At 40.6% G+C, this 25,124-nt stretch overlaps 1 protein-coding gene and 1 long non-coding RNA gene across 3 annotated transcripts; both read left to right on the top strand.

The window, feature by feature from the left end:
- Nucleotides 1–7,291: 7,291 nt before the first annotated feature.
- LOC123753239 (uncharacterized) lies at nucleotides 7,292–11,001 on the top strand. 2 transcript variants are annotated; one of them, XR_011223780.1, is made up of 2 exons: nucleotides 7,292–7,615; nucleotides 10,107–11,001. It is a non-coding gene; the product is annotated as an uncharacterized lncRNA (long non-coding RNA). The 2 variants fall into 2 exon arrangements; XR_011223781.1 differs by having other exon boundaries at nucleotides 10,104–11,001.
- A 5,733-nt stretch (nucleotides 11,002–16,734) lies between these two features.
- On the top strand, nucleotides 16,735–19,714 carry LOC123753227 (uncharacterized). The gene is made up of 2 exons (XM_045735219.2): nucleotides 16,735–16,764; nucleotides 18,092–19,714. The coding sequence occupies exons 1-2, from the start codon at nucleotides 16,762–16,764 to the stop codon at nucleotides 19,517–19,519; spliced, it is 1,431 nt and encodes a 476-aa protein (XP_045591175.2). The 5' UTR covers nucleotides 16,735–16,761; the 3' UTR covers nucleotides 19,520–19,714.
- The last annotated feature ends 5,410 nt before the right edge of the window (nucleotides 19,715–25,124 follow it).

Raw genomic sequence — 25,124 nt, 5'->3', positions numbered from 1 at the left:
TTAATATTTATTAAAAAAAAAGTGTCTGGAAGTTAAATCAACTCCACAGGACAATAATTTTATTATATATTAAGTATTAAGTTTTAGTCTTTAATGTTTTTTTTGCCCGAAACGCTTTGCGTAACAGTGGCTTTAGGCATTGTATGTACCAGCTCTATCTATAAACCTAGCAATTTTTGTAAAAATCTCTGCTACATATTTACTTCGAATGTCGATATGAAATTACATTATTTCAGAGTAAAAATAGGTTTGATCATGTTCTACGTGCAGCACCAACATTACAGTAAGTAAATATACCATATTATTTCTTCATTACTTACGTAATGGCAGGAGGATTTGGGTACATTTGGGTAATTCTACGGACCGAAATTGAAGTCGAATACCCGAAAATGGATATATCGATGCAACCGAATCACGTTCTGCTATCTGGAGACTAGTTAGTTTTTTCCTACTGATAAGTGTAGGTTATATGATATTCGTATTCATCCAGAGGGTTGGTAAATATCGGTGGAACAGCCTACTCGCCGAAGGGTAAAAGACAAACATCTGTTAACTTTTTTTTAAAGTATAGCTGGAAAATATCATCAAGGCAAACCTTCGACAAGCTGGGGCACCACTCCAGTGCCAGGTAAGTTCACTACGGGCTCACCATAGCCTGTGCTACTTGCCCCGCTCCTGTGCCAGGTAAGTTACGGGCTCACTTACCATAGCCCGTGCTATTTGGAACTTGTTCCGAGTAGCTGAATCTATAACAACAACAACAATTCGACAAGTTGCCGATTTCCTTTCCTATTCAAGGCTACTATTGTTAGTGTCTCTCATGGTAAACCTATGTAAAATCAGAAAAGTTTTTTCAATTGGAAGGGACGCCTGCATGAGAGATGATGTCTGGGGATTTACAGTCTCCGTGGTGTAGTGGTAAGACACTCGCCTGGCGTTCCGCGATCGCTTTGTACTGGCCGGGGAGGATTTACTGGGCGCAAATCCTTAACTGTAGCCTCTGTTTAACGCAACAGTAAAATGTGTACTTGGTTGTAACAACGATTCTTCGCGGCGGGGATCGTATTCCAGGGACCTGCCCGAAACGCTACGCGTACTAGTGGCTTAACAAGAATGTAACAATTTCGCTTCGCTTCAGGGGCCATGTCACCCGAAAATCCGATGAAAAATGGAATATTTACGAAAAATTACGAAAAATACTACAACGTTCTGGCAACACTGTGGTCCAAACCGTTTAATGATATCTTGAAAAATAACGTAATTAGAGTCAAATTTCCCGCTGCAACTTTCGTGAATCTGGTCCTCGCGCCGTGAGTACGCCGCGGGGTATTGTATCTTACGTTGTAGATGTCTTATTTTTCGTAATAGCGTTGAAAATAACATGTTATGCATAAAATGAATATAAACTAACCATATGGCAACACAACATATGGTCTGACACGAGGGTGGTGCAGTCAGTGACTGCGTGTCTCTCATGGAGAGAGGATGTATGCTGACGCGCTCACACAATATCTCCCAGAACATGCTATTTTTGGATTTTTAGCTATTTGTACTGCAATATGACTTACCAAACGAACAAGAGAGAAGCATTGACAGCTAGATGCATACGAGCTGGCCGCAATGCGTAAATCACCCCTCACGAGTGACCGCAGGTAGAGAAACTTTGAGAGCGCGCTACGCAACTCCAACTTTTAAAACTAGATAAAATTTCACAGCCTTTATTTATTATTCTATTTACATGAAACTTGCACATTATATGTAGAAAATACGCCTCTATAAACGCATGTCATTATTCTTATCTACGTAGATTTATTGATTTTATAAATAATGATACACCTCATTTTGTTGCATACGTTTTTGGGAAACTTTTATAAAATCTGTATTATTGCACTAAATACATCTGGGATAATAATGTGACATGCAAATCTTTATTATATAGTAAGGTCATAGCTGAGTGTCGTATAAATGATTTTGGTTCACAATTGTGGGCTGTGAAATTTTTTGAACATGGTTGAAAAATTCGTCTTTTTTTTGTTTTTTGTTTTTTTCTCCGTCTCTATTTAGGCTGAGATGCTGAAACTTGGCCTAGGTGCAGCACCTTTCACATGTATCAGGATAATAAATTATGAATACCCTACAACAATTTTTTAAATCGGGTGACTTGCCCCCTTCATGTTTGTTGGATAAATATTTGACTGTTAGTAAAGACTTGAGCATTGTTTCTTACACTTAGACTATGTGAGCACTAGACGGTCAATGGTGGTCGTTCTTTTTTATGATAGGTTCAGTTTATTGTTTAGTGGCCAGTATAATTCAGTTTATTGGCCAATGCGTTGGCATCAGTTTTCATTGACGAACGAGCAAAAACTGGAAGGATTTAAATCGTTCTTTAAATCGTTATCTCATACCGTCTGTCCTTAGAATGTCAGTGCCTGTGCTTCTACCATACTTAATTCCCTGAAAAGTCTGCACTTTTCATGATACCTTAAATTATAAAGGCCAAAATTGTGCAGAACATATTGTCAATTAATAACAACTGGCCTGACTGAGTATACGCAAAATTTAAGAAAAGAAAACGGCCCACCTGTTACATTACAGAAAACGAATTCATTGTTTCGGGAGAATATATGGGAAGGTCAGCCGGTAAATGCAACAGCCCCATAAGTGCAATTATGTACTAAGACTGAAAGTCATGAAATGTACCTATTACATTTAGCATTAAAACGTACTGTCTATTCGGAGGATGGGTTGCACGCCGGTATCAACAGAGAAGCCTCCATGGAAACAAGGCTTAATTGGCTTTCAGAACCTCCCTGAAGAAATTTGTAAAGTCCATCGTCTTCCACTCGTTATCATCAAAGCCTGTGGACTCTTTCAAGTGTAAACACTTAAAATCCTTGCCCATTACGGCCTTCAAGCCATGTTCCTTCATGAAGGGAACCGTGACGAAGGTGTCACAGGAACGAAGGTGTCCGCGATGAATTCGACAATTTGGCTTCCCAACCGGATAGGAATGTGCAATTTACGATCGTACCTGTCGAGAGGGAGAGACACCTCGCCCGATACTCCATCCTCACACGCCCTTGATCCTTGTAAACTGTCCTGCTCTTGTTCCAGTTGTGTAGCTGCGATTAGTGTAGCTGTAGAAAGAAAGTTCCATATCCGTGGTATTATTTTTAATTTGGCTGGAACAGTTTCTTAGATTGGAATTAATAAGGGTTTTTATTAGTAATTAAGTTATAATTGATAAAAGCACCAGTAAAGTCGTCCAGGAGTGTACACAAGAAGCCATGTGACGTGGACACTGCGGCGCTGAAGACGGTAGCGTTGATCCTGGTGAGGTAACTATGGAACAAGTTGTCTTCTACCCTTGGTCGAGTCCGTGTGTGAGGATGATACTACTGGCCTACTGCCGGAGGGAGACGCACCATCCTACAGGGCGAGGCCACGCTGCTAGGGAAGCAATGCGGGGATAAGTTCAACACCCCCTTCTCCTGAAGCACCCAAACACCACTTCTCTTTCCCAACACAACCCTTTACAGCACACTTGTATTTTCCAGGATCTCATGCATCTTCCATCTAAAATTATAAGGAAGGTAGCTAATGTGGTACCAAGGTAACTGCGCAAGGCCTTCCGCAGTTACCTTTATTCTTAAGTTCTTATGTTCTAATGTGCTTCGCCCCCATTTATTCCCTATGTATCCCCCTTGTTTTTACCTTTATTGTCTTGTCACCTGACCCAGTACAGGTATAAATCAACGAGTTCTGTAATTTCTTTTCACTTGAGAATGAACCATGGAGGTTCGAAACGTTGTGCAAATTGTATAAATAAGTGTAATACATTCTATAGTAATTCACTTTTTTCTTCACCTTGAATTAATGAAAATGAGTTTTGGAGATCTCCTCTTTCAGCTAAGCCCTGATGCTAGGAAAATAGTTAGAGGGATAGAAGCCCTAAATCAGAAGATAGTAAATACAGAATATGCGGTCATATTCAATGAGACATGTTTAAAAGAAAACCTGCTGCCAGTATACACCAATATATATATATATATGTATATATATATATATATATATATATATATATATATATATATTGTGACGGTAACGCGTTGGTGTTCGGCTGTTTCAAAAGCTAGGGGTATGGCCTCGTCACATAAAGAAAAAAAAAAGAAAAAAGCTGGAACTTTCGTCTGTGGTAAGGTAATGGGAAGACACACAAAACACAAGTAAATTTAACAATGAAATTTAATTACGTTAGAAAAGCAAGACATGAATAAAATTGGGCATAAAAATTGTAACATAAATGAATCAAACAAAATAATAAGAATAATCACTGGCAAATGAAAAGTTACGTTAAGACAAGTGAGTAATAGCAAAGTAAATTATATTAGTGCAGGAATATTGGCTTCAAGCTGCCACCTCCCTTAGTACACGTAAGCCAAGGCTTAGTCTACCAATGAGACGTGTTAATTTGTGTGGAGCACGATATATTCTGCCTTCTCTAGGTCGCGGTGGCCCAGACATCAGCTCGTGTGGCGGGTGGTGGAGCAGGTGTGACGGGCACCAGCCAATCAGCGACAGGCAGGCGATGGACAAGTAGTTTGCCGGTTCATGGTGGCGGAGGCAAGCAGGTGTGCCGGTGTTGGATACGTTTTGCACTCTGGGCAAAACTTGTTGTTGTACTTGTTGGATATATCTTCTATATTAGTTGTTACAGGGACGTAGTTTGGAAGAAAGAGCAGGCTCAATCTCTCTTGAAAGAGATTATCATCACAATATATATATATATATATATATATATATATATATATATATATATATATATATATATATATATATATATAATATGTCGTACCTAGTAGCCAGAACGCACTTCTCATCCTACTATGCAAGGCACGATTTGCCTAATAAGCCAAGTTTTCATGAACTAATGCTTTTTCGACTACCTAACCTAACATTTTCGGCTACCTAACCTAACCTAACCTATAAAGATAGGTTAAGTTAGGTTAGGTAGGGTTGGTTAGGTTCGGTCATATATCTACGTTAATTTTAACTCCAATAAAAAAAATTGACCTCATACATAATGAAATGGGGAGCTTTATCTTTTCATAAGAAAAAAATTAGAGAAAATATATTAATTCAGGAAAACTTGGCTTATTAGGCAAATCGGGCCTTGCATAGTAGGCTGAGAAGTGCGTTCTAGCTACTAGGTACGACATATATATATATATATATATATATATATATATATATATATATATATATATATATATATATATATATATTAATAATTCTAACACGAATCTTCTCAATACATCTTACGGTTTTTCTTCACTGTTGTGGGTAGTTGAAAAATTAACTCTCCAAAATTAATTTTTTTATATTTTAATTTTTGGTCTGACGCTTAAAAGCGTTTCATAAGGCTTCTTACATTTTCGAAGACTTGGTTTACACATAACATACATCATACTTTTATTTGTTTTGGGTGAGGTGATATGACACAAAAGTTTTGGGTGAGGTGACAGAACACGAATCAATGGGTATCAATGTGTATCACAAATCAATGTCAAGAGAAGTACAAGCTGGTTTGTACTTCTCTTGACATACCAGAAAACATACTAAGAAAGCTACTCCAAGCCTGCACTAAAGTGGCACCCTACTTGAGTCCAGATGGGCACATGTATAAGCAAGTAGATGGGGGTCGTCATGGGTTCTCCCCTAGGTGTCCTGTTTGCGAACTTCTACATGGGTACCATAGAGCAAAGGGTCTTAGTTGACATGGACTTGAAACCTGCCATATACTGCAGGTATGTTGACAACATTTTTTCACAGGTACCTGATGTCAGACATCTGCAGCAGCTGAAGGAGGCATTTGAGCATAATTCTATGTTAAATTTCACTTACGAGATGGAGAATGATGGGACGCTGCTCTTTCTAGATGTAACAGTCAAGGAAAGGAACGGAGGCTTCCACACTGCAGTCTACACTAAGGAAACAAACATAGGAATATGCCTCAATGCCAATAGTGACTGCCCAGACAGGTACAAGAGGAGTGTTGTCAACGCTTACGTCAACCGGGTTCTCAGTCACAGCTCAGGATGGAAGCAAGTCGATGAAGAACTCTGTAGGGTAAGGCAGGTCCTAGTCAACAACGGCTTCTCTAACGGTTATGTTGAAGACGTCATAAAAAGAGAGGTGAAACGCCATGCAACCTCTGGAGAGTCAACTAACATAACACTTGTACCCCCTATTAGACTGTTTTACAGAAACTTCTTTTCGACGGCTCATAAAATGGAGGAAAGTGTCCTGAAAGATATAATTAATTGGAACGTCATCACTACAGACAAAAATCTGAAAATACAATTGACAATTTACTACAAAAATAAAAAAAACGGCCAACCTACTTATGAAAAACTCCCCAGACACTAAACAGAACGACTTGAAATAAACCAACGTCGTCTATGCCTTCACATGCCCACTTGGGGACTGTAAGCCCCAAAGAATTCAGTATATAGACAAGACAACAGTGTCTCTTTCTAGGCGATTAACAATGTACAAACAACAGGGCTCCATCAAGGAACATATAATCTCTTCTCACAACCAGACCATCACCAGAGAAATCTTAACAAGCAACACAGAAATCATCAACAGATATAGCAATAGCAGGAGACTCGACATCAGTGAGGCACTACACATCAAAAAGTCAACACCAGCAATCAACAGCCAGTTAACGCATAACTATATTCTACCCACTTCAAGACCGCAAACCAACTTAGAAGTAGCAAGAGAAAGTATGGGCCAATAGGCCTTCTGTACTCACTTCTATTCATATGGTTTCATACCCAATTTATACCCATTGATTCGTATTGTCACCTCACCCAAAACTTTTGTGTCATATCACCTCACCCAAAACAAATAAAAGCATGATGTATGTTATGTGTAAACCAAGTCTTTGAAAATGGAAGAAGCTTTACGAAAAGGCTTTGCTAAAGTCAAGGTATACAATTCTGCAAATCTTTCAGCTGTCAGCTGATTTAAATATCGTTTGGAAAATAAAGAGTGCAAATTATTTACACACCAGTAGCTCTTATATTAACCATTTGTGAATCCTTAATTATATATAATCAATGTATTTCCAGACACAAAAGATATATTATAGATCGATAATCGCTTTTGCAATTATCGATTCAAGCAATTTCATACGATAGACGTTAAGCTAACTGGACAATAGTTTGACGCAAGTGATCTATTGTAACAAGTGATCGTTGTTAGAAATCAACAGCAATTGTGTACCTCCAATGATCATTATCACCTCTTAACCCTCAACATTTACCTTCAACCTCAAGGACAATTTTAAACCCTAACAACCACCTAAACATTTCAGTTCTTATATCCCGGCTGAACGACTCGACGACAGAGAAAGGAACTAGGAAATATTGCTCATGTCATTAGCCAGAAAAGCATTACACAGTTGGACAGGACCTGGACAAAGGGGGTCCTGTGACCTTGGGAAGATTGTATGCACCACCTCGGTGCAGGAAAGGGTATATAAGCAGAGGCAGGACCCTTCCCCTCAGCAGTCAACACGTTACAACCAGCTACAGCAACCATGGTCAGTTATTTAGTGATTTTACAACTATCAACCAATGTTGGATATAATTTAATTTAAAACATGCTTTTCTTGATTCACGATTTAATGCTCTTGTTATAAAGTTATACATATTTTTATGTATAATTTGTATTCGCGTACTAGATTGGTCTAACCAGTTGAATATGATAAGTTAACAATTTAATAGTGTTAAATATTACCTTATATTAGTGTACAAGTCTTCTCCAAACTGTATACTCAGGCCTTGATAATGCACTTAGGAGAATGCAAAAGATTTGGTGAAGTTCACGACTCTACATAAAATATTTAGATACATAACTGTGGTTTCCTAATCCAATAATAATAATAATAAAATAATAATATTTTTGTTATTTTTATTTTCATTATTATTATTATTTTTAAAGCGTAATAGCTATGAATCAACACACTTTTGCTTTTACAGAGATAATTAGAACAATATTTGTTGAGGGGAAGTACGGTGTGTGAGCAGTGACGACAGTGACCAGGAAGTGACTCACTGCTAGTCTACGAGCCGAGGATATTTCTGGTAGTTGAGCACTGTGCGTCTGCTCTATTTGGTGTACTGTGTTGTGTCTGCTGAACAGTGACTAGGTCAAGCTGCTATATGTGGTGTACTATGTTATGTCTGCTGTACAGTGACCAGGCCAAACTGCTATATTTGGTGTACTGTGTTGTGTCTGCTGTACAGTGACCAGGCCAAGCTGCTGTATTTGGTGTACTGTATTGTGTCTGCTGTACAGTGACCAGGCCAAGCTGCTGTATTTGGTGTACTGTATTGTGTCTGCTGTACAGTGACCAGGCCAAGCTGCTCTATATGGTGCAATGTTGTTTCATCTACGGGTCTGTTTGAGGAGGCGAAAAGAAGTTGCTGAAAGATGAGATGAGCATTTGTGTTGCTCACGTGGCCCCACAAAGTGAGGTTATTCGATGAAATATCTATGCCCAAGCTTACCAACAAGTGCTGTCGGGATGTTGGGGAAATAGTCTCGGCTGCCAACGTCTTTTGTAGAGTCATGGTTGGTCGAGTGGTTAAAGAACCAAATACGCCATGGTGTATTGTGCTCCTGGCTGTCTGGGTTCGAATCCTTCTGGGGTGTGGAGTTTTCATTTATATATATATATATATATATATATATATATATATATATATATATATATATATATATATATATATATATATATATATATATATATATATATATATATATATATGTCGTACCTAGTAGCCAGAACGCACTTCTCAGCCTACTATGCAAGGCCCAATTTGCCTAATGAGCCAAGTTTTCATGAAATAATTGTTTTTCGACTACCTTACCTACCTAACCTAACCTAACCTAACTTTTTCGGCTACCTAACCTAACCTAGCCTATAAAGATAGGTTAGGTTAGGTTAGGTAGGGTTGGTTAGGTTCGGTCATATATCTACGTTAATTTTAACTCCAATACAAAAAAATTGACCTCATACATAATGAAATGAGTAGCTTTATCATTTCATAAGAAAAAAATTAGAAAAAATATATTAATTCAGGAAAACTTGGCTTATTAGGCAAATCGGGCCATGTATAGTAGGCTGAGAAGTGCGTTCTGGCTACTAGGTACGACATATATATATATATATATATATATATATATATTTCGTACCTAGTAGCCAGAACACACTACTTGGCCTACTATGCAAGGCCCGATTTGCCTAATAAGCCAATTTTTCCTGAATATATATATTTTGCGATTTTTTTTCTTATGAAATGATAAAGCTATCAATTTCATTATGTATAAGCTCATTTGTCTTAATTTGAGTTGAAACTAACGTAGATATATGACCGAACCTAACCAACCCTACCTAACCTAACCTAACCTATCTTAACCTAACCTAAACTAACATAACTAAGTCAATATTTTATGTTCTTAATATAATATAATAATAATAATTCAAATAAACCAATTGGAAACAATTTATTGCAAATAAAGAAAATCACTCGGCCTATTAGGCAAATCAGGCCTTGCATAGTAGGCCGACAAGTGCGTTCTGGCTACTAGGTACGACATATTTACATATGTCGTACCTAGTAGCCAGAACGCACTTTTCGGCCTGTTTTACACAGGCCTGCTTGAAGGGGTATATGTAAATGTATATGTATGCCGTTGAATGTTTGTGTTCATGGTATGGTTAGGGTCAGTGAGTGGGTGTCGACTAAGCTTTGGTCATCAAGGTTGAACGTGACTTAACAGCCGGCCAGCTTTCCATGGTCTCATGTTGACATTGACTGACTTGATCTTCAACCCTTGTGGTGTCATTAGTATGGGTTCTCTCTCTCCTTTACTGTCGCCTGTGGTTGTTGCTGCTGTTTTTATTATAATTCCTATGATTATTATTATTATAGCATTAGTAATAGTAGTAAAAATATGTTTTTTTTTTACTTTTTTAATTTTTTACTCACTGAATTGCTAATATATGTGGACTTGTATATCAGCAGAGGCTGCTGGTGATGGTGGGTGGTGCCCTCCTGGTGGCCTGGTGCAGGGCAGCTGCCGTGTCCCCCCATAATGGTGAACCTCCTGGTGACGCCACTTCCATCAGAAGCGCCCGCCGTCGGGGTCCGGTTCTGGCATACCACCATCCATTAGGATTTTTCCGTGGCATTTCTCCAGATGCTGTCGATGCTACTTCCTACAGCGGTCCTTCTCACCCCGCTCACGTTGACCAGTCAAGTTATTTCTCACGTGGTAATATTAAACCGTCCATCCACGGCTTCGGTGGCGGTAGATTCTTGGGCAATGACCGCGGTTCCGGTGGTTCATTAGGTGTTCCTGGAGGTTTACACCGAGGGTTTGATGGATCCACGAACGATCTTGATGGTCCCTTAGGATCCTCCGGTGGCGCCTTCAAGGATTTACGTAAATCTATTGTCAGTGTTCCTGGCTTCATCAGAGGTAATAGGGGCTCCTTCGGTGTTCCTCGTGGCTATAATCCTAGCTTCAAAGGCTTCGGTGGAAATTATGGTAAACAACTCGGCCTTGGGAAGTAAAGTGTTTTTGTCTTTGGTGAATGTAGATATTTCAAAGGGACAATATTCTTGTCTCAAGTCATGATTAATGCATCAATTCAGCGGTTGTAACTCAAATGACGAAGTAATTTTGTGAATAATTATTGCCAATGAAGAATGTTTTGTGAATAAAGCAATATGATCAGTGATACAGTGTATGCATAAAGCAGTTATGACCTATGAAGTATTTTTGCTAATAGAGCTGCAATAATCCACCAAGTTTTACTCTTCTAAAAAAAAAACTTTACAATCCATTCAGAATTTCTATGAATAAATCATCAATGAATCATCAGATATTTTTATAAAAATAAAACAGAAAATTTAAGATCGATTTATTTCAATCCTTGCTGAAAAAAATATTAACAAATACTTACAATTTCTTAAATTAATATAGACCACATTTTTCACAAATTGAATAATTTTACTTGTTTTTTTTATTGTCTGGAAAGATTTCATTGTTCATAACTAAGAACTGACCAAAAACTGTGTTGCCATATGCAGCCACTTTACAAGACAATTGTATAAAGTAAATAAACAAAATACATCTTGAATAATAATACAGTGAATGACACATATATAAAATAACATACTATTAAATAACATAACCCTAAAATAGCATATAGCCGGGGCTGTCTTGAGACTAAGAACCCACTCAAAAAAGGGGAATGGAAACTTTGGAAATTCTTGACAATGGAAATAATGATATATAGGACCTCCCTAGAGTGCAAATAAATGGAATTACTGCTGAGGAGACATTTAAATAATGTTTTTTCTGTATATACAGATGCTATATACAACGATGTATATAGATGGTATATACAGAGGATATATGCAGATGCTATTTACAGAAGGTAGATACAGATTGAATATGCAGTTGGTATATACAGATGATACATGCAGATAGTATATACATATAGTAAATAGAGATGGTATATACACATGGTATACCGACGACAGATACATGTATTACTTACAATTAGTATAAGCAGAGAGAGAATATTCACATGCATATACATATTAAGTATACAGATGGTATATAAAGATTGTATATACAGATCACATATGCAGATATAATGATGTATGGGCGAGTGACATACTGCAAAAAAGGAATTTACAAATGCTATTTATATAGATGGAATATACATAGTATATACAGATGGTACAGAGATGAAGAGATGATATATAGAGAGGTGAACAGGGCATTAGGTGACAGAAAAATAGCACCCAACTATTACTGACCCTCTCGGGATTCGAACCCGGAATTTCCGATGGGAAGTCGAGAACGAACCCGACTGTACTACTAATCCTACAGGTATACACCTATATGGTATATTAAAATGGTATATACAATGACGACAGCTCAGGTCTCTGAGCGCTGACCTACTAAGCAAGAGGCTGAGTGAGAATTTCACCTGCTCTGAAGTCGTCAGCCTTCGTAATGACGTCAACATCTCAAGGCGGGCCTGAAGTGCTCTGGATGATGTCGATCGTGGCTTGGATTACGGATCTCTGTATGATGTCAATCGTGACTTGAAGTGCAGTACTCAGGATGACGTCCATCTATACACGGTAACTCGTGGCCCCCAGAAACCTTGAACCTCGAATAAAAACAAGGTATTGACATCTGAGGCCACGGAGAAGTGTCACCTGAGGCCACGGAGAAGTGTCACCTGAGGCCACGGAGAAGTGTCACCTGAGGCCACGGAGAAGTGTCACCTGAGGGCACGGAGAAGTGTCACCTGAGGCCACGGAGAAGTGTCACCTGAGGCCACGGAGAAGTGTCACCTGAGGCCACGGAGAAGTGTCACCTGAGGCCACGGAGTAGTGTCACCTGAGGCCACAGAGAAGTGTCACCTGAGGGTCCTTGTATCACCCCACAAAACCTAATAATGTGAATTAGCTGGAAAATAATAGAATAAAAGTTTGTTTAAACATATCGATTGATGCTGAGAAAACTGACTGAAAAAATTTATTAAATTCAATAAAAAAATACTTAAAAATACTCGTGCTTCTTTATACATACTCTTCAATTAAATCCTTAGAAATAACCAAATCTGGATGTATCCCTAAAATAATATATTCTAAATTGATATGTGGAAATTACAATATGGTTTCTTTACTCGAGAATATGATGAGTTTCTCCTTATTATACAACTGGCTGTACCCGGCCACAGCAACCTTCTCCTGTCTCTCTGTCCTCCCCACCATTCCCCTCTCCCCTCCAGCGTCCTCTCGTCCTCCCTACAATTCCCTCCTCCCCCGTCCCCTCGTCCATCCCCCACCATCCCCATCTCCCCCATCCCCTTGTCCTCCCCACCATTACCCCCCTTTCCCTGTCCACTCGTCCTCCTAATTATCTTCCATTCCCGTCCCCTCGTCCTCCCTACCATTCCCCACTCCCTCATTCGATGCATTCCCAAATAATCTGATGTCTCCATCAGATAATTGGGAACATCAGATATTTTGATATTCCCATCACTGAAATATAGAAAAAAAAATCACAAAATCAATGAAAAATTAAAAAATAAACTATACTCATGAAATAAATGGTATGTAAACAACACAGCTCAATTCCAACGCAATGTCACACAAAATAATTAAATAAAAAAAAAAAAAAAAAAAAATCTATGAAAATACAATTTATCATTGCAATCAGAAACATTGAATGGAATCATAACATATTTAGTATAGCATGTGTGTTGCTCTTACATGCACCAGATGGCCCTGTTTCTTAAAAAAAAAAGTTTTTTACCTGTCACAGGTGTGGCATCTATACTTATACTTACGAAATGAACAGTATGATAAAAAAACACAGCTCAATTCCAACGCAATGTTACACAAAAAAAAAATTATATCAAAATCAAAATAAATCAAAATCTATGAAAATTCAATTTATCAATGCAATCGGAAAAGTTTAAATGGAATTGTAATATATTTTGCATAGCATGTTTTGGTACAACGTGCAACAGATGGCATTGTTTTTAAAAAAAAAGATGTCTTTACCTGTCACAGGTGTGGCATCTATATAGTAGGTATATAAAAACTTGCGCGTATTTGAATAGAACGTTGTGTCAAATTTTCAAAGCAATCGGTCAAGAAATTTAGGAGATTACAGCGTACTGTTGCTCTTACATCCGATAGATGGCGCTGTTTAAAAAAAAATTATTTCCTGTCACAGGTGAGGCATGTATATAGTAGGTATATAAAAACACGCGCCTATATTCGTTTGCCTTGTTCGGGTAGAAGGTAGACACAGTAGTCGCTTCTGTATATATTTATTGACCGAGACAGCAAGGTATATATCTGCCTAGCCGAGGTCCTTCTACTCTGAGTCTGTGTGGAGAACTGAGGCTACTGGGAGCATGGCTTGATGCTCCTCTGTCTGGCATGACGTCAGAGGCCTACTAGCCTGTGATTGGTTACATTTCAACTGACAGAATTTGAGTATAACACCTGTCGGAAAATCCGACACCATTTAATATATCATACAGACAGATAATAGCTGTGTTGTATAAACAAGTTAACCCATAGAAAACGTAACTTGTAGTGGAATTACCGTCTAAAGAAAACGGGATATCATCACCACATACTATTATATTCACCACCTATTATGGTGGGAATTATTCTTAAATACATTAGTCTTTGGACTTTACCATCATAAAAACATCTTATATAAATTAACTTAATTATCAATATTAAAGTAGAGTAAATGTGACCCTTCTATCACTTTCTGAAATCTGGACAATGTAAGCCAGGCGAGAGGGAGGAAGGAGGGTGGCCATTGTTGTGTCACATCCGAGACGCGTGGAGCAAATTCGGCTCCTATCATATCTGGACAATGTCGGCCAGGCGTCAATAGTATGGAGTATTAGACGCAGCCATTGTTGAGACTAGACCAGAGGCTCTCGGGAGCAAATTCGGCTCCTGTTAATTTTACTTGGACGAAGTGTTATGGAAACCAAAGGTGTACCATTATCACACGCTGTCAACAAATTCAAGTTAAGTGTTCTTTCCGAAACCCATGTATCTTTCATTTATGGCCATTAATGTCATTATATAGGGTGATCCGGTTAGAGCACGACATAGCCTCAAACTAAAGGTAATTAAGCCAGGTCTTTATTGTTCCATGTACAGTATTTTCTCTGATATAGCTTGTCATATATAGGTATCTGGCTTCACAGTTAGCGCCCTTTTGACAGGTCAAGACGAGGAAGCAAGGCTTTGTACATCAGTTACCTGGGTGATGAAAGCTACCTCAAAGAGGATAATTTGGTGTCTACACCCTAGTTATACCTGGTGGACTAACCTGCTGTACTATAAGATAAGGAACCTTTTCAATGTATGTAGTTACTGTAGTTTGATTGGCTGCATATATATTAATTTAATAACCCCCCCTAATGTGTAGAGGATCGATTTGTGAGATTAAGAGATTATTGCAGAAATACAGTCCACTTATCATTATACAAATTGCTATCGAAGTATATAAATTAACGTAAATATAAATTCATATAAATTAAATAAATATAAATCTCACAGGTCGGTTCCCACAACACCTATTCGAATGCAACATTGTGTCAAAATTTCAAAATTTCATCTCGGTAAAGATGTTTCGAAGATTTCCCTCACATGAAAAACACATGAAAAACACAGTTTAAAAAATCATGTTTTTTTCCTGTCACAGACGTGACATCTGTATAATACGTATATGAAAACCTGCTCAGATGCGAATGGAAAGTTGTGTGAAAATTTCAAAGCAATCAGTGAAGAACTTTCGGAGATTAGCGCTTTTGAAAAAACGAACATTTCCATTTTTATTTATAAAGATGGATTAAATTTGATCAAAATACACAGAGTGGCGATTAGAGACTTTCAGCATAAATAATATATGAACTAATAGCTACAACTACAACCCTACGAGTAACTACCTCACAACCCCCTACAACCCTACGAGTAACTACCCTCACAACCCCTACAACCCTACGAGTAACTACCCTCACAACCCCTACAACCCTACGAGTAACTACCTCACAACCCCTACAACCCTACGAGTAACTACCCTCACAACCCCTACAACCCTACGAGTAACTACCCTCACAACCCCTACAACCCTACGAGTAACTACCTCACAACCCCTACAACCCTACGAGTAACTACCTCACAACCACTACAACACCATGAGTAACTATCTTCACAACTCCTACAACCCCACGAGTAACTACCCTCACAACCCCTACAACCCTACGAGTAACTACCTCACAACCACTACAACACCATGAGTAACTATCTTCACAACTCCTACAACCCTACGAGTAACTACCCTCACAACCCCTACAACCCTACGAGTAACTACCCTCACAACCCCTACAACCCTACGAGTAACTACCCTCACAACCCCTACAACCCTACGAGTAACTACCTCACAACCCCTACAACCCTACGAGTAACTACCTCACAACCACTACAACACCATGAGTAACTATCTTCACAACTCCTACAACCCCACGAGTAACTACCCTCACAACCCCTACAACCCTACGAGTAACTACCCTCACAACCACTACAACCCCACGAGTAAATACCCCCACAACCCCTCATCACCATATGCCACCATGTCTCAAACAACCACCAGCACCCTATCAACCATCTCAACTATAAACCACCAATAACAGCTATCGTCAGTTATATCTATCACCACAACCATCATCATCAATCACCACCATGACAACCAGCAACTACCATTACTAACAACAACAACCAGAGTTACTACCTACAACAACAATCCCAGCCAACGCTACTACCAGCCACAACGGCCACCACCATTGACCCCTCCATCACCTCTAAGAGCTACCACACCCTAAAAGGAAACTGTCCGGCTCAACACCAAGGAATATAAGTGACTAAAATTACTCGTGAAATTATAAGTGACAAAAGTATCGCACAGTTGGACAGGACCTGGACAAAGGGGTCCTGTGACCTTGTGTCTGAATGACCACCTCAAATCTGGACGGGGGTATAAAAGCTGAGACAGGACCCTCCTGCAGTAGTCAACAGAGCGAGACTCACCCTACAACCAACTCTACCAATCATGGTTAGTTTGTATCTCAGAGTTAATAATTTTATTGTTTTATTCTCGACGAGGATATATATGTACTAAACAAGAAGTGTACTCCCCCCCAGTTCTTGGTATATATGTACTAAGAGTATACTTTAGTTTTGAACTTTGATCACGAGTGATGTATACCTGGTCGTTAGGTAGTTAACTAGCGTAATTGTCTTAACAACCCTGCCACAGTTAGTGGGCCATTAGCCCAACACCAAAACCACATTTTTGTCAACCATTAATCCACGAGAAATTTATTTTAAGAAATGCTCACTCTATTCATTATTTATTTCTTGATATACAAATTATGCAATATCCATATTTGCTATAATAATTTTAATTATTACAAATCTGTAAATCTGTAATTTACTCCATTTTTTTATATTCCCTGTTAATCTGTTACTTCATAACCTAATTAACTATTTCTGCATCTACTAAACTTGAGTTTAGTTTAGTCTGTGTTGGGCTTAAGGCCTGTCAACCGAGAGGAGACCATTAAGATCACCATTAATACCCTTCACACCAACCAGACAGTCTTGAGATTGCAGATCGGCGTTCAATCCCCGACCGTCCATATGCTTGGGTATCATTCCTTCCCTCCGTCCCATCCCAAATCATTATCTTGACCCCTTCCAAGTGCTATACAGTCGTAATGGTTTGGCACTTTCCCGTGATAATTCCCTCCCTCCCTCCTGATTATAAAAGTATATTAATGATTAATTTCAGGGCATATACCTCGAGAACCGCGCTACACCATCCCATGTACTAAACGTCGACTCAACTTATTGTAATCCAAACTCTTTTTTCTTGAAAGAAAAAAATATGCAGGCGATGGGTCACAATAACGTGGCTAAAGTAAGTTGACCAGACCACACACTAGAAGGTGAAGGGACGATGACGTTTCGGTCCGTCCTCGACCATTCTCACAATCGACTTGAGAATTGTCCAGGACGGACCGAAACGTCGTCGTCCCTTCACCTTCTAGTGTGTGGTCTGGTCAACAAAAAATATGAATTGCGAAATATCATTTAAGATATTTCGTTCCTGAGTAGATGTTCAAAAACCAATTTTGCTAAAATTTTTGTTTAATTTACTTGTAGTAGTAGTAGTAGTAGTAGTAGTAGTAGTAGTAGTAGTAGTAGTTGTAGTTGTAGCTGTAATAGCAATATTAATTGTCGATGTTATAGTTTGATTAAAGTCTCATTTTGAAAGTCCCTTGTGGTTCCCTCTGGCTAAGTAATTTGGTCCTGAATGAGTGATATTGGCATTAGTATTAACTCCAGTTTCTTACACGTGTAAACATCTGTGTCCCCAGACACTGCTGGCGAAGGCCATGTGTGCTGTTCTCCTGATGGGCTGCTGCAGGGCAGTTGACGTCTCCTCCCTTCACGGCGCTGCTCCTGATGGGGGCACCGCAAACGGAAGCAGCGGTGGTCGTGGTGGGGGCGTGTTGGCGTTCCACCATCCATCTGGCTTCTTCCGTGGCATTGCTCCCGAGTCTTTGGATAAATCCTCTCTACAAGGTTTTGCCAATAAGGCTCATGACCTCTCAGCCAGTCACAGCGCGCACGACGCGGTCAAGCCTTATAGCAGTGGATTTGGCGGGGCTCATGAGAACGTCTATGGTGGCAAGCCTCATTCCTTCGACAGTTCTCTCGGTGTCAAAGATAACCCTTTCGACAGCGCCTTAGGCGTCAAAGATAACTCTTTTGACAGCTCCTTAGGCGTCAAAGATAACTCTGGCAGCCTATATGGTGTTAACGGTAACTCCTTCGGCAGTTCTTCCAGCGTCAAAGATAGCTCGTTAGGCAGTATCTATAGTGTCAAATCTAATTCATTCAGCAGCGCTCATGGTGTCAAAGATAACTCCTTCGACAGTTTCTTAGGCGTCAAAGATAACTCAAACAACCCTTACAGTGTCAAATCTAATTCATTCGGCAGCTCTCATGGTGTCAAAGATAACTCCTTCGACAGTTTCTTGGGCGTCAAAGATAACTCAAACAACCCTTACGGTGTTCAAGGTAGCTCATTTGGTAACACTTTTGGTGTGAAAGATAACACCTTCGACAGCTCCTTAGGCGTCAAAGATAACTCAAACAACCCTTACGGTGTCAAAGCTAACTCGTTTGGTAACACTTTTGGTGTGAAAGATAACACCTTCGACAGCTCCTTAGGTGTTAAAGATAACGCGAACAACCCTTACGGTTTCAAAGCTAACTCCTTTGGCGGTTCATTCGGTGTTAAAGGAAACTCAGCAAATCCTTACGACGCCAAAGTTAACTCCTTCGACGGCTCTTTCAGCGCTAAAGATCATTCCTTTGACAAGTCCTTCGGCATCAATGCCAACTCCTTCGGCAGCTCATTTGGCGTGAAGAACGGTTTGTCAAACGGCTTCGTAGGCTCTTCACGTAGACTTGGTGGCTTCCGAGGAGGACTCCAAGGCTCTATAGATTCCTTTGGAAAATCTTCCGGTGGGCTTGGTGGTCTTCGAAGTGGCTTTGCTGGCGTGAAGGGGATTGCTGCAAGCCCCTACGGCTTCCCTGGCAGCTCCAAGAGTGGCTTTGGAGGGTCCATCAATGGAAAACGAATCTTCGGTGCGTCTGCTCTCAGCGGTGCTCGTGGACGGTCCATCTTTGTTCCCGCAGGATACCTTCGAGGCTACAAAAGCTACGCTGGGAATCGTGGTGGAAATCTTGGCTTCCGTGGAAAGTTCATTCCTGTCAACGTTGGTTACGTCGGATAATTCACAAGAAAGGGACTCTAATATAAACCATGACGTCTAGGACAACTCTGAAGATTTATGAGTAATTTAAATTAATAATAGATATTTTTATTTATGAAACGTAAAATATTTAACTTTCTTTATATAAAAATTAGCTTTTTAATATTAATTGTTCATCGATAGAAGTAATATTATGGTAATATCATAATATTTATATTTTAACAGTGATTTGATGTAACATTTAGGGACAAAATATGTTTTAAATTCTGTATTTAATAAACTTATATAATAAACTATCCGAGGAAGCAATGAGAATTGTTAAAAACTTTGACAGACAATAAATGATAATATTATGATAATTTTTTTCATATCCTTCTTCTTGAGTTTAATAATGAACCTAAGGAAAGACCTAAGGAAACTTTCAACAGATTAGTCAAACTAGAAACTTAATATAATGAATCCATCAAAAGGGCCTCATATATTTTCTTCTTCTACAACAGGTATTTAAAATACATATGTGAGGGTCTTTGTTCAGGTTTACTTGACTAATTTAATGCAATGGTTTCATATTGTCGGGGTCAGGAGTCCTAGCAGATTTATCGAACACTCCCTAGGCCTACGACTAACTTTTAACAGGATGCACCCCACAATAGCTACCTATTCCTAGGTACCTATTTACTACTAGGTGATCAGAAGAATCAGGTGTACGAAAATGTGCTCACAGGTCTCGCCCTGCTTGGGGTTATAACCTGGGACCATTCGGCTGTCTGCTGACTACTTATCCACGAATGATTAGCATGTGTTTTATACTCACTTATGTCGTGTGTGTGTGTTTGAGTGTGTGTGTGTGTACTCCCCTAGTTGTGTTTGCGGGGGTTAAGCTTTGGCGCCTTGGTCCCGCCTCTCAACCGTCAATCAACTGGTGTACAGGTTCCTGAGCCTATTGGGCTCTATCATATCTACATTTGAAACTGTGTATGGAGTCAGCCTCCACCACATCACTGCCTAATGCATTCCATCCGTTAACTACTCTGACACTGAAAAAGTTCCTTCTTACGTCCCTGTGGCTCATGTGAGTACTCAGTTTCCACCTGTGTCCCCTTGTTCGCGTCCCACCAGTGTTGAATAGTTTATCTTTGTTTACCCAGTCGATTCCCCTGAGGATTTTGTAGGTTGTGATCATGTTCCCCCTTACTCTTCTGTCTTCCAGTGTCGTAGGGTGCATTTCCCGCAGCCTTTCCTCGTAACTCATGCCTCTTAGTTCTGGGCTAGTCTAGTAGCATACCTTTGGACTTTTTCCAACTTCGTCTTGTGCTTGACAAGGTACGGGCTCCATGCTGGGGCCGCATACTCCAGGATTGGTCTTACATATGTGGTGTACAAGATTCTGAATGATTCCTTACACAGGTTCCTGAAAGCTGTTCTGATGTTAGCCAGCCTCGCATATGCCGCAGACGTTATTCTCTTTATGTGGGCTTCAGGAGACAGGTTTGGTGTGATATCAACTCCTAGATCTTTCTCTCTGTCTGTTTCATTAAGTACTTTATCTCCTATTCTGTATTATGTGTCTGGCCTCCTATTTCCACTGCCTAGTTTCATTACTTTGCATTTACTCGGGTTGAACTTCAACAGCCATTTGTTGGACCATTCACTCAGTCTGTCTAGATCATCTTGTAGCCTCCTACTATCGTCCTCAGTTTCAATCCTCCTCATAATTTTTGCATCATCAGCAAACATTGAGAGAAACAATTCTATACCCTCCGGGAGATCATTTACGTATATCAGAAACAGTATAGGTCCAAGGACTGACACACACCAAGGACTGTGTGTGTGTGTGTGTGTGTGTGTGTGTGTGTGTGTGTGTGTGTGTGTGTGTGTGTGTGTGTGTGTGTGTGTGTGTGTGTGTGTGTGTGTGTGTGTGTGTGTGTGCGTGTGGGTGTGTGCGCGTGTGTGTGTACTCACCTAGTTGTACTCACCTAGTTGTGCTTGCGGGGGTTGAGCTCTGGCTCTTTGGTCCCGCCTCTTAACCGTCAATCAACAGGCGTACAGGTTCCTGAGCCTATTGGGCTCTATCATATCTACACTTGACACTGTGTATGGAGTCAGCCTCCACCACATTGCTTCCTAATGCATTCCATTTGTCAACCACTCTGACACTAAAAAAGTTCTTTCTAATATCTCTGTGGCTCATTTGGGCACTCAGTTTCCACCTGTGTCCCCTTGTGCGTGTGCCCCTTGTGTTAAATAGCCTGTCTTTATCAACCCTGTCGATTCCCTTGAGAATCTTGAATGTGGTGATCATGTCCCCCCTAACTCTTCTGTCTTCCAACGAAGTGAGGTTCAATTCCCGTAGTCTCTCCTCGTAGCTCATACCTCTCAGCTCGGATACTAGTCTGGTGGCAAACCTTTGAACCTTTGAACTTTGTGTGTGTGTGTGTGTGTGTGTGTGTGTGTGTGTGTGTGTGTGTGTGTGTGTGTGTGTGTGTGTGTGTGTGTGTGTGTTTGTGTGTGTGTTGTACCTCAACATGCTACGGGCGCATGAGCATCAACTGTGCATCAAGCTTGAATGGTCCCCAAACCAACATGCATCAGAAAACGTTTGACCCCTGAAGGATTCGAACCCGGTCAGCCAGGACCTGGTTGTACTGTACTATACTTTAGGAGGCCAGTACTATAATCACTCAGCCACAGACTGTACAAAAGGGGGTTCAAGAATTTTCTGACCTCGGATATATATATATATATATATATATATATATATATATATGATATTTGATATATTGATATATGATATATTTGATATATGATGATATTTGTATATATATATATGATGATATATATATGATATATGATATATATATGATGATATTTGATATATTGATATATGATATATTTGATATATGATATATGATATATTTTTGGATGATGGTACTGTAGCCGGCTCCCCAGCCTCACTCTTGGACGACATAAGAATAATCCAGGAGCAAGGAGCAAGCCTAGGCCTCACCCTGAACCCTTCCAAGTGCGAAATAACCTCCACCAACCAGCACATAATAGAGCAAATAAAGGTTGTTTTGCCTGACATTCATACAACCAACCCTGAGGACAGCACACTCCTAGGTGCTCCTCTTGGAAGGAATGCCATCGACGGGGTCCTTGGTAAGAAGATCACTGACCTGAAGAGGATGAACGAGAGGATTGAAGACATCGATGCTCATGATGCACTTTACCTCATCACCAGATGCTTGTCCCTTCCCAGGCTGACCTACTTTCTAAGATGTTCGCCATCTTTCAACAATATTAAATTAGAAGAGTATGACAGCTTGCTGAAATCAACACTAGAAAAAGCCCTCAATCTTTCCCTCAGCGACTCACAGTGGAAACAGGCCTCCCTTCCTGTCAGACTCGGGGGCCTTGGCGTGCGCACAGCAACACAAATTGCTGTACCAGCATTCCTGTCCTCTTCAGTGGGGTCTGACAACCTGGTGAAGGAAATCCTACCTGAGCACCTATTTCAACAGGCAGGGGTGCATGATCCCAGCTTCACAGACTGCACAACCAAATGGGTCTCTCTCGCAGGACCAGCACCCCAACCACCGCCTTCTGAAGCCCATAAGCAATCCAGCTGGGATCGCCCCATTGCCGACCAAGAAGCTGCAACTTTGCTAGAAGCTGCGACGACACCACATGACACTGCCCGACTTAGAGCTGTAGCAGCTCCCCATGCAGGTGATTTCTTATTAGCAACCCCAATGTCAGCAACCGGCACCCGTCTCACACCGCAGGCCCTCCGAATTGCCGTGGCTCTCCGCCTAGCTGCCCCAATCCACACCGAATACAGGTGTATTTGCGGCGAGGCAGAGGCCGACAGATATGGACGGCATGGCCTTCTTTGCCAAAGGACCGGAGGATGGCATGCAAGACACGGCGAGGTTAATGAGATTATTAAGAGAAGCCTTACCACAGCCGGTTGTCCAGCAGAGAGAGAGCCCCGTTACCTAATGTCCCGCAACTCTGATGAGCCTGTCGGTCGCCCAGACGGAATTACGGTGAACCCCTGGAAGAATGGTAGACAGTTGGTGTGGGACTACACTTGCGTTTCAACTTTAGCCAATACCTATGTTGATTTCAGTGCTACACAAGCAGGAGGAGCTGCCAATCACCGGGAAGCGGCCAAGTCACGTAAATACAGAGACCTTGAGCACCACTACAATTTTGTCCCCATTGCCTCAGAGACGCTTGGTGCCTGGGGTAAAAGTGCTGCTAGCTTTTTAAAGGAGTTGGGGTCTAAGCTAATCGAAACAACTAGAGACCCCAGAGCTGCCAGTTTTCTTTTTCAGCGCCTTAGTGTGGCAATCCAGAGAGGAAATGCTCACTGCATCCATGGTTCCTGCCCGCCATCTGAGGAGCTGGAGGAGCTATTCAACTTATGACAAGCAGCCTTGTACCCTGTATGTAATCAATATTGTAACTTTTTTCGTGTAATGACATTTTCAAATAAAGTTAGATAAATATACACACTTAACAAAAGAATAGGGGTGGTAGGAGAAGAAAATATCAAAGTGTTCAGTGAGGATCCACAAGGTCTTCTCTGAGTACTCTTTATTTTCTTCTCCGAGGCTATGGGTCCCTACATTTGCACCAGAGGTGGTACCCCTTCTAGGTTTTTATATATATATATATATATATATATATATATATATATATATATATATATATATATATATATATATATATATATATATATATATATATATATACATGAACATCATGTTCTCCAACAACGAACATGGTTACCATCAACCACCATCTCCACAATAAACACCATCAGCTCCAACAATGTTCACAATCTTGCCTACATAATCACTCTTTCACCACCTTCACAAAGCATCTTCATCTTCCCTACCCTTCACCACCTTCCCTTCCCCTTCACCACCTTCCCTACCTTTCACCACCTTCCCTACCCTTCACCACCTTCCCTACCCTTCACCACCTTCCCTACCCTTCACCACCTTCCCTTCCCCTTCACCACCTTCCCTACCCTTCACCACCTTCCCTACCCTTCACCACCTTCCCTACCCTTCAGCACCTTCCCTACCCTTCACCACCTTCCCTACCCTTCACCACCTTCCCTACCCTTCAGCACCTTCCCTACCCTTCACCACCATCCCTACCCTTCACCACCTTCCCTTCCCCTTCACCACCTTCCCTACCCTTCAACACCTTCCCTACCCTTCAGCACCTTTCCTACCCTTCACCACCTTCCCTACCCTTCACCATCTTCCCTACCCTTCAGCACCTTCCCTACCCTTCACCACCTTCCCTTCCCTTTCACCACCTTCCCTACCCTTCAGCACCTTCCCTACCCTTCACCACTTTCCCTACCCTTCACTACCTTCCCTACCCTTCACCACCTTCCCTTCCCCTTCACCACCATCCCTACCCTTCACCACTTTCCCTACCCTTCACCATCTTTCCTACCCTTCACCACCTTCCCTACCCTTCACCACCTTCCCTACCCTTTACCACCTTCCCTACCCTTCACTACCTTCCCTACCCTTCACCACTTTCCCTACCCTTCACCACCTTCCCTACCCTTCACCATCTTTCCTACCCTTCACCACTT

This window comes from Procambarus clarkii, chromosome 6, assembly GCF_040958095.1.
Source record: "Procambarus clarkii isolate CNS0578487 chromosome 6, FALCON_Pclarkii_2.0, whole genome shotgun sequence".
NCBI lineage: Eukaryota > Metazoa > Arthropoda > Malacostraca > Decapoda > Cambaridae > Procambarus > Procambarus clarkii.
Note: the sequence above shows the minus strand (reverse complement) of the source record. Positions and strands in the feature narration are given on the sequence as shown.